This window comes from Orycteropus afer, unplaced genomic scaffold (assembly GCF_000298275.1).
Source record: "Orycteropus afer afer isolate SDZICR_OR568_19922 unplaced genomic scaffold, OryAfe1.0 scaffold00898, whole genome shotgun sequence".
Classification (NCBI taxonomy): domain Eukaryota; kingdom Metazoa; phylum Chordata; class Mammalia; order Tubulidentata; family Orycteropodidae; genus Orycteropus; species Orycteropus afer.
The window spans coordinates 509,181-520,006 of NW_006922485.1; the positions used below are offsets into that span (position 1 = coordinate 509,181).

Below are 10,826 nucleotides of genomic sequence, written 5' to 3' on the forward strand. Positions count from 1 at the left end.
CCATTGCACCACCAAGGTACCTTAACAAGCAATGGCTAATTGATACATTCTTTGTCCAGTATTGATTATTAAGGAATAATTCAGAAGCCAAGTGACAGAGTTAAGTAATAATGCTATATATCAAGGTACAGGTTTCCCTCACTATCCAAAAGAACATTCCTGTGAAACCTTTTCTAAACCAAAATGATGTAAAGCAAAGAAGCAATTACCATTAATACACATGGGAAAAATTTTTGAACATTCCTAGACCCCAAAAATGGCCTACCAAATCATAACAAATAACTAACATATAATGTTCACAGACACAGTTCAAAGCTTGATGCTGAGATGCTGAACGTAGTTCCCAGGGAAGGAGTTTAGCAATACCACCTTAGCTGCTTGGGGTGTGCACCGACTCTTTAAGGGCTCGCTGCAAAACAAGCTGAACGCTAGTTTAGCTTTTTCCCTTTTGTTTGTAAAAACAAAAATCCTCTTCAGATTTCTTTCGGTTAGTAGAAACAGGTTCCAATGTAGGTCCTTTGTAAGAGCAAAGTGACATAAAGTGAACTTTCAAAAAGCGGTGGATAACTTGGAATGTTCCAGGCAGAGTGTCTGCTGCCTCAAAACATATGGAGAGGAGCTATGCCCACACTTCCCCCCACCATGTGGCTTCATCAAGGTCTACAACATAAACTCACGAAGGACAATAACACCTCAACCAGCTCCAAACTCACGTGACATGGCTCTTCGCAAAGACAAAAAGGAAAAGAAAGCAGCAAATAGTTGCTCTCTGTACCAGATTCCCTTAGAGAAGCCAACTAAAGAAAACCAAAAAAACCCAATCCCACTGCCTTCGAGTGGATTCCGACTCACACCAACCCCCATTGGGCTTCCAAGGCTGTAAATCTTTATGGAAGTATATTGCCTCATCTTCCTCCTGCAGAACAGCTGGTGGGTTTGAACCGCTGACCTTCTGGTTAGCACCCAAAGGCCTTACCCACTACAACACCAGAGCTCCTTCAACTAAAGAAATGGAACACCCCCCAAAAAAAGGTAGATACTTCTATATGAATTTATTGAATAATGACTGGTTTGAATATAACAATGTGTTTTATATTAGTTTATAGAGGTTTTTTATAGAGATTTTTTATATAGATTTTTATGTTAGTTTTCAGAAATCTTTCCCAAATATGTGATTAAATATTTTTCCCTTTGGATACATATCAAGAATATAATTTGATATATTCATTTCTCAAGATTGTATTATTTAAGCAAGTTAAGAATTTTTAAATTTCTCTATAATACAAAATCCAAGGTTTTGAAATGTGCACCTGAGGTCATACATTCTTGAAAGATAATCATGCCATAGTCATCATAATTGTTTAAATTGCTAGTTCATTTTGCTGTCAATGCACAAAACTCAAGAACATGTTAAAAAAAGAGGGTCAAATTACCTAAGAGCAACTTTAAGTCTTTTAATAAAGAGTGAACAACATTACAACATAGCTTTAAATAAACTCATAAAACCTTGAAGTGCAATTAAATGCGTTTTATTGTATGCTCATTTCAATGAGAAACATTTAAAATAATAATCCCACGTAACAGTGACAATCTTATTTTACAGCGTGTACATCATTTACAGCCACATAACACACAATTTTCATAGATTTTCCAAATTTAATAGTCTGAAGTTAAGAAAGATAAAAAAATTTATTCTCAAGGAACTGATTCTTATCTGGTGCAAAAACAGAAAGATGAACATTATTTGAAACACAAAACCACAAGATAGCATGAAGTAAAATTACATATTAATTATGTTGAATAGCTGAGCGTAAACATGAAGCAACTAAAACTTTAAAAGTACACATCATATGCATTACATTTATGAACAGGGTTTTTATTAAATTTCCCTAAACCAGCTTGTTATATTAAGCGCCATTTTGATTTGCAGCATGCTAACACAAAGCGTTGTTAAAGGGATGCATATTTTAAATTTATACACTGTAAACTGAATAATCACCTCCAAACTCTCTTTGCAGCATACTGTCTGTTAAATACTGCATAAATACTGCCTTATATTGAAAATGCATGTTATAGATTTTAAAAATCAAAAATTTCAATAATGGCATAAAATTGCACCTTTAAACATTAGAGTAAGACTAGAACAATCATACTTGTTAAGACTGTTCTAAAAAATCTTTAAACATTATAATATTTAAGAAAACTGTGTTCTCTCAATTTAGTCTTTATATCTTTAGGAAATATAGTGCTGACTTTTTTGCAACATTACTGTTGCATATATTTTAGAAATCCACATTTGACTCAAATATACTCTTGTCATATATGCCATACTGAACATCAACTTGAACATCAGATAAAAGGGAAATATATATATACATATATAAATATATATATGCACATATATATATAATCCTTAGACGTCATCACAGAATGCTATATTTTAAACATTTTATCCTACAATAAAATATTAGCAGCTCTGAAATTCTTTTTTAAATAGTACTGAATTGATTTAAACTTTTCCAGTGAAACTTTTTTTAAAATTAATACACAAAACTTTCACCAGTTTTGAAATTCAACTTCCAGGTAAAATATAAAAGGTTCAATGACTAAGTGACTGATGGATGACTACATTTTATTTCCCCACCTTATTTCAAAAATTGCATAAAATTGAGGCTTGCTTGCCACATCAAGGCATTGCTAAATTCATTATGTACTCATTGTATTCTCTTTTCAGAAACATTTATCTCTAGTATGATCAGCCAAATAAAGTATATGTCTTTGCTTTTCCCTTCTGTAGTTTAACTATGCATATAATACTATTAAATAAACACTTAAGTTTACTGCAACCATTCTATGGTGCTTCTAAAATTCTTTAAGTAATTTTCGAAGGGCTATGAGATCCCCTGTCAATTCAAATATTTTAAGATCTTTAATACAAAGAATGTAAAGTTATGATTTAATATCAAGCTTTGAAACCAGATGAAACAGTTCATGAGATTTACCTCCCAATTAACATATCTTCTAAATAGCTTTTTTCTTCATATTGCTCTTACATAAGAGCCTCCTTGTGGTGCCTCATAATATGTTGATTTTTTTCTGATGGTCTTCTGAATCCCTTCTTGCAGAATTCACACCTGTGTGGATAGTCTTTTGTATGTATTGATATCACATGTCGTTTAAAGCCAGATGCATCTGTAGTGCTATATTCACAATACTCACACTGGTAGATCTTCCTTCCAGTATGGGTCTTCATATGCTTTTTGAGCTCATTTTGTTGTCTGAATCCTCTCTTACACCTTTTACACTTCAATGACTGATCCTTAGTATGAACTGAAAGGATATGACCACTAAGAATAAATGGATCTGATGTTTTAAAGTCACAGTGCCTACACTGATGAATCTTCCTACCCTTATGGATATCACTATGCTTTTTGAGCTCAGAAGGACGATGGAAACCTTTATCACAGACCTCACATTTGTGAGGAAAATCCTTAGTATGGACAGATATGATGTGCCGCTTAAGGTCACTTGAGTTGGTGCTCTTATGGTCACAATGAGGACATTGGTGTGTCTTGTGTCCTTGAAACAAATCCAGATGACGCTGAAGCTCCCTCTCATCACCAAATGCTTGAGGACAGTGCTCACATTTATATGGTAAATTGTTACCATGTTTAGACTTAATGTGAGTTTTCAGATTTGATTGATCTGCACACCTGAAGACACAATACTGACATTGATATGGCTTCTCACCAGTATGGGTTCTCATATGCTTCTTTAGTTCAGAAGGATGTCGAAAGCCCTTCCCACACTCAACACAAACATGAGGAAAATTTTTACTGTGAACAGCCAGCAAATGTCTGTTCAATAGTCCTTGTTCTGCAGTTTCATAGTCACAGTATTTGCACTTGTGCATCTTCGGCTCCTTGTCTCTTAATATAAGTTTATTTGAACTCAATGGACTAGCCTCTCTGTATCTTCGTGTGTATTCTGTAAATTCATGGGTTTTGTCAACTTTGTTTATAAGCTTATGGCTTTCTAAGTGGTTGTGGAAACTCACTTTCTTGTTTGTTGTAAAGTCACAATCTGTACACTGATATTTTTTTCTCATCAAATGATCAGGATGATTTTTCATGTGTCTTTTCAAGAATCCCCTGGATTTAAACTTTTTTGTGCAAATGTGGCAAGGGTATACTGTCAAGGGCTGTCCATCAGGACCTATTATAACAGCTAGATAGAAAAAGGAAGTTATAACATTTGGTCAAAGACTATGTTAAAAGGCTTTATAACAAAGGTACTAAATTTAGCTGACACTGTGTGAGAACTATAAAATTCCGTAAGATAAAAATGTACTTTAAAAGCAATTTATGATAAACTAGCTCACTAAAAAGTAATGATCAGCATTCTATTATGGGGTTCATCTGCCAAAATGTTTTATCACATGCACTTTGAAAACCAGAAACAGATGTCCTTTACTGTTGAATCAACCTGAAAATTCTCCTTAAAAACATCTTTGGAGTAGAAAGGCAAACATTTTACTAAATACCAGTCACATACTTAAAAAAAAATTACCTATATCATACACACACAGAACACTGGAGTAGGAACTACACTGCAACTTATTAGTTCTTTAGTTACCAAAAAAAAAATACATATTTCAAATCATTATAATGTTCATAAAACAAAAACTGTTACCTGTTTGCCACTGCCTGGTTTCTCCCCTTCTCCTCTTCTTGGCTTTTTGTTTAAGTACTTTATTCGTATTAATGCTATCACAAATTTGAAGGTACTGTGCTGCTGTGCTACTTCTGTTTTCTAGTGCTGAGTCCAAACTATTTCCTAAAAAAAATTGATACATCATTAAATTACATATATTTTATCTTTGTAGGTTTTGATTAGATGAGTTACTAGAGATAGCATAGCACCAAGTTGCCCTTGTGGTAGTAAATTTTACAAAGTATGCTCATATTCATATTCTCTCTCTCTCTTTCTCACACATACACACATATCCATGCAAACACCTTGAAGAACATATTACCTGAAATTAACTTTAAAACGTCTCAGTTTTTTCACCCTGATGGAATAAACTGATAAGGTGAATTAATATAAGATAAACACAATCTTGGCATTAGACCAATTTCTGACCAATGAAGGCTGATGAAATTAAAGAGATTTTGGAGGAAAAAATAAGTACCTCATCAGTGAACCAATATCATCATGGTGACTATGTGTAATATGTAACAAATAGAACATCTCTTCTATATATGCTTTAGAATAGTTTCCTTGCTTAATTTTGGGGTTAAAATAGATGTGGCAGACAATTTACCACAATTTTAGATGGATCAGTGCATGCAGAATAGTTACTCCTAAAATCCAAGTTCTTTGAGGTATGTTTTAGAGTTATACAATTTAGTATAGAAATGTAGACCTACAAAAATGTCAGTTTAGCATACATCTTATGATGTATGCCTCTCATCAATTTCTCTCAACTCTACATTTAAGTTTAGAGGATCAAATAGTTTCCAAGGGCAGACACAGAAAGTTTCTTTGCTTAAGGGAAAAAAAGAACTATCAACAGAATAATACTATAAGTAGTTTATTAAAACAAAAAAATTAAGCTGACACATGAGTTTTATACTAACAGTTATAAAATCTAATACTTGCCAGAAAAATTAAGAACCACAACTCTATCTCAAGAAAGACTTTAAAAAATGGTTAATATCCTGGCAATTTTTATTTTTCTATGAAGTAATTTCTATTTTATAATTTTTTCATACCAAGCTTTTATGTACCTTGAGATAAGTTGCCTGATACTTGCATCTTGAGGCAAATCTAAAATGAGCTGCATCCACAGATGAACACACATTAAGTCTGTGTATAAATGAATCAATTATGAAAAGAGGCAAACACCTATGTAATTAACTAGTTAGGTCTGACCAGGCAAGAGTCCAAGCAATGTGTCTGTAGACACAAACTAATTGCTCTTCATTTACCAAGTGGTGTGGAACCAGATATTTAACTTATATTCCATATATAATGCTCTCTCACCTGATGCTTGACAATCTTCATACCTTCGGGAAACTCTTCTTTCATCTCCTAAAAAAAAAAAAAGAGTAATTCAAAAACAGATATGCTGATTATGATGATCATAAGTGGACCACATCTTAATCTACAAAATCTTACTTTGACCACCATTCCTTCGATTAAAATGTTTTTGTTGAGTTCTTCCATATTCATAGATTATGGAATTTCATACACACTGAAAATAAGGGCTACTGTCAGCATCCTTGGAAATGTTACCATCTAGAACAGTTTTACTTTAAATGAAAACTGGGTAGACATTTCTGCAGAGTATCCCCAACATTGAAGATGCTCTATAAATGACTGGTGAATGAATGAACCTTGAAGAGAACCAAATTAAGATAAATTAATGCATTTGAACACCAAATTTTTTTCAAATGAAAGGGTATGCCTGGACTATATATCCATTAACTAGGAATGAGATAGAATAAACAGATAGGAAAATATATATTTGATAAATTTACCTTCCATTGCATACTTTCTAAAAGTGCACACCTGGATTTCCATTATTTTTCAGAATCTGAAAATCTTATTATCTCTGGCTTTAATACATGAAATTAGTTTTTTTTCCAAAAGGGGAAGAATCCATTTTTAAGGCATATTCCTATTTTAGAAAATAAAACTTTTTATGGCACTTGCTTATTAAGGTAGGATTTAAAATAGACCCTATTGAAAAACACAATGCATTAAGCAAGATCCGTTTTTAAATAATACCAGCTATGTGGTAGGAGAGGCATGTCAAGTAACTAGAGATTAATTAGTCCACATTAAAACATTTTATTATATTAGCCAATTCATGGTGGCATTAGCCACCAATTAACAAAGGCTAATCAAATACATGTTATGTACTTATCGGGTGAAAAAATACCAGTGTCCTACCATATGCCGCAGCCCAGACAACAGGGACAACTGTTTTATTAACATCAGAGTCCTCAAGCTGTGTCTCAGGGAGAGAAGTTCCTTCCTCTTCCCCTACAATGACTTCCATGTAAACTTCATCTGCTATTTCAGCGCAACCTAAATTTTAGAAATAATTGTTTGTTTATAACCCCAAGTATTTAATAGATGGGAAAAAATTCCAAACAATTTAAATCTTTCAGCTGTCAAGATTTCAATTTGGTTAATTAAAAAATATATATATTGGGCACTTTCTGAGGCTAGTGCCATTAGGAGATAATCATTTAAGAAAGCCCTTATTCTTCTTCTAATCCTACATGCTATGAAAGTGGAATTTTGATTATACAAAACTTGTGCGCTTGAAATACACTGACTGATTTTACAGTCCATTAGGCATTACTAGTTTATAAAGAGTTGGTATTTCATAAGTTTGCCTGACAGCTCTTTGATACTCAGAAAGAATTTCCCATAGAAACAATACTAGAAAGTGGTCCATGTTTTCCCACATACTGTACATGAAATCGAGTATTGTATATATAATAAAAAGTCAAATACTAACAATTGAAGAAATTTTAAAAAATATCATATATACATATGTATAATAACCTTGAATGCTAGTGCCCAAGAATATGTTGACAACCTTCAAGCAGCAGGATTTTACAAGAGAACTTACTAAAGAAAAAAAAAAGTATTAAGTGAGGTTCATTTGAAAAAAAACTAATATTATGGTAAACTGAAAAAACCAAACCCACTGCCATTGAGTCAGTTCTGACTCATAGTAATCCCCATTGGGTTTTCAAGGCTATAAATCTTTATGGAAGTAGATTACCCCATCTTCCTCCTATGAAGCAGCTGGTCGATTTGAACTGCTGACCTGGTTAGCAGCCAAATGCCTTACCCACTACACCACCAGAGCACCTTAGTATTATGGTAGCTAAAAAATTGTAAACCTAGATATCCACTTAATATATTTATGTGAAATAATCTATCTAAATATAACCTATTAATTTTTTTAAAATAATTGCTTGAGTGTATGCTTTCTATCTGTACACTGAGATAGTCTATTCACTACAGATTGAAAACGTGGTGGTGGTGGTGGGGAGAGTATCCACCTTCTAAGCTTCCCTTCTTCCATAAATCAGAAAGATACACTGGTCTAAATTTTTGACAGCCCCGCAGAGTTTTGGTTTTAGGTAATCTAAGCTTCAGTCTCCCACTTCCTACTGGGCTCTTTTCCTTACCAGTAAGTAAAAATAAAGAACATAGAGACCAAACAGAAATTCTGTCCTTCAACCCTTTCCCTAGAGTTGGAATTCAGCTTCCCATAGCTTCTAGGGAAGGAAACCTGAGGACTAAGGATCAAAGTGCAGCACAGGTAAACTCCACACTGGCAAAGTAATGCAGGCAAGTGGAGTCTTTGCCCTTCTAGAACGAAACCAAGTAGTGTTTGTCTCAACAATGAAAGACGGCTAAAGTAGCCTTAGAGCCTGTTTTCCTACACAGAGGTGAGAAGAAAGTAGGCAGAGTGGAAAAAAAATATCTTCATAAGGAAAGTGTAACATGGCAGGAAAGGAAACCTAAGGACCTTTATTCACACTGTGGTACTCAGTCCTAGAAAAGCAGCTACCTGGCATCCATTAACAGCATAGTAAATAAAGGTCCTGGTAGCATGGCTTGGAATAATACTTGGTCAGCTAACCTCTAAGTGACAAAAAGAGAACAACTAGTTAACCCTTTCACCACTGAATCCAGAGACAGCCAACAGTGCTCACTGTCACGCAGAAAGAACACTGGTTGTGAAGTTAGACAGATATGAGATCAAATTCTGTCTACTCTACATATTATCAGAATGATTGGACAATTCCTTAACTTTCCTGAGCCATTTTTCCTTCCATAAAACTGATTATACCATGAACTTTGGAGATGAGTTGTGAGAAGTAAATGAAATAATATATATGCAACACAACCAATAATGCCTGGCCAAAAGCAGGTACTGAATAATCATATATTTGTGAGTTCCTCTGAGGTCAGGAACTGTGCATCTCTGCATTTCTCAGTATAATATCAGACAAATAATATTTCATGTTTGCTGATTTTAGCAATACATGTATGAATAAATGGTCAATAGGACTCTTCCTCTTTAAATTATTTACAGAAAAGGGTCAGGTTTATTTTATTGAACTTTGTTCCTAAATAGTGCTTGTACCACTGAGATTGCTATTTAAAAAAAAAAAAAAGAATGCATGATGATTGCTGACAAGTCACTACAGCGCCTTTTAATGATCTTACTGATATCATCTTCTTGAGAAGAATCTTTAACTGCCATGTAAACCATCTTCTCCCGCTGCATTCGGCTCTGGTCAAGCACTCCAGCTACAGAATGTCCATTGGTGTACTCACTCTCTGTGACAATTTCTGTTCCACCTTAAAAATTAAAATACATATCAAAATTGAGAAGTATCATGAAATAACTCCCTAAAATAATAAGGATTGCATATAATAAAACATTTGAAAATGAATTTCAAAATGTCAAGAAAATTGGCATATATATTAAACTTTAAATTCTCAATCATCATTGATAAAAAATAACAACTGCTAACACATATCACACTTCTATGCCAAGCACTCTATAAATCTTTAAGATTCTTGGGTGGTGCTAATGGTTTACACTTGACTCCTAACTGAAAGGTCCAAAGTTTGACTCCACCCAGTGGCATCACAGAAGAAAGGCCTAGTGATCTACTCCTTTAAGATTACAGTCATTGAAAGCCCTACTGACATGGGTCACTATGAGTCAAAATTGACTCAAAGGCAATGGGGTTTTTTTTAGGTATTTTACTTATATTTATCAATTTAATCCTCACAACAGCCCTATGAAATATGTCTCATTACAGTCATTTTATAGATGAGGAAACTGAGGCATGGGGAGGTTGAATAACTCACCAAAGATCACTCAGCTAAATGTCAGAACCAGGATTAAAACCCAAGTAGTTGGCCTCTTGAATCCACACTCTTAAAACATTCACTATATTTGTCTACTCTAAACCAAAGCCTCTCCACTCACTTGTTTTGATATGTTCAGCTGCAGTATACTGCTTATATTTGAAACAATCTATGAATGATATATTCTACACTCTTGTCTTGTATTCAAATACATTTTTATACACTTAGTCCCAAAGAAACCTGTATAAAAAAAATCTGTGCTTTGAAAATAATTTCAGAATATACACTAGGAATGATAAGCATCGGTTCTAATACTTAACTATTACAGAAATAAATTAGTCTTTGTACCTATTTCGACATCATCTTCAGCCTCAGCTTTAAATATATACACTTTTATTACTTCTGAACCAAATTCATCTTCTTTAACATCTTGTGAGCCATCACTGCCGATTTTTAATGGTGTGTTTCCCATATGTTCTAGTTTCTCTCCAACATCATCCACTGTAAAATATAAAGAGGGAAACTATGTCACTCAGAAATTACCAATGACATTTGGTGGGTGTTCAGGCAGAAGTGCAATGTGAAATGTGTCAACCACCTACCAATTATATTCACTTGATTATCCATTAAGTAGCTATTAGAAGTGTTACATTTCATGAAAAAAATAGTATACAAGATCAGATATACTACATGATCATAATTACATAAAACCTATTCAAAGATGACAATTTATATATACGAAATATTCAGTAATCATATAGCTTTAAATAAATCTATTTGGGAATAGATTAAATAATCTCCCAACAGTTTATTTTAAACCCCAACACCAAAATTAAGAACAGAATAATTGTAAGATAAAATACATACTATCCATAAAATGAGCTCATATAAATAGTTCCCAGATTAAA

At 33.6% G+C, this 10,826-nt stretch overlaps 1 protein-coding gene across 1 annotated transcript in view; it reads right to left on the reverse strand.

The window, feature by feature from the left end:
* Positions 1 to 3,049: 3,049 nt before the first annotated feature.
* Positions 3,050 to 10,826, reverse strand: part of ZNF711 (zinc finger protein 711) — a 40,754-nt gene continuing 32,977 nt past the window's right edge. Inside the window, exons 3-8 of the mRNA XM_042783326.1 lie at positions 10,267 to 10,419; positions 9,265 to 9,399; positions 6,958 to 7,095; positions 6,046 to 6,093; positions 4,693 to 4,836; positions 3,050 to 4,227 (exon numbers count right to left, since the gene is read on the reverse strand). Of these exons, the coding sequence (XP_042639260.1) occupies positions 3,050 to 4,227; positions 4,693 to 4,836; positions 6,046 to 6,093; positions 6,958 to 7,095; positions 9,265 to 9,399; positions 10,267 to 10,419 (1,796 nt within the window). The remainder of the gene's footprint in view (positions 4,228 to 4,692; positions 4,837 to 6,045; positions 6,094 to 6,957; positions 7,096 to 9,264; positions 9,400 to 10,266; positions 10,420 to 10,826) is intronic.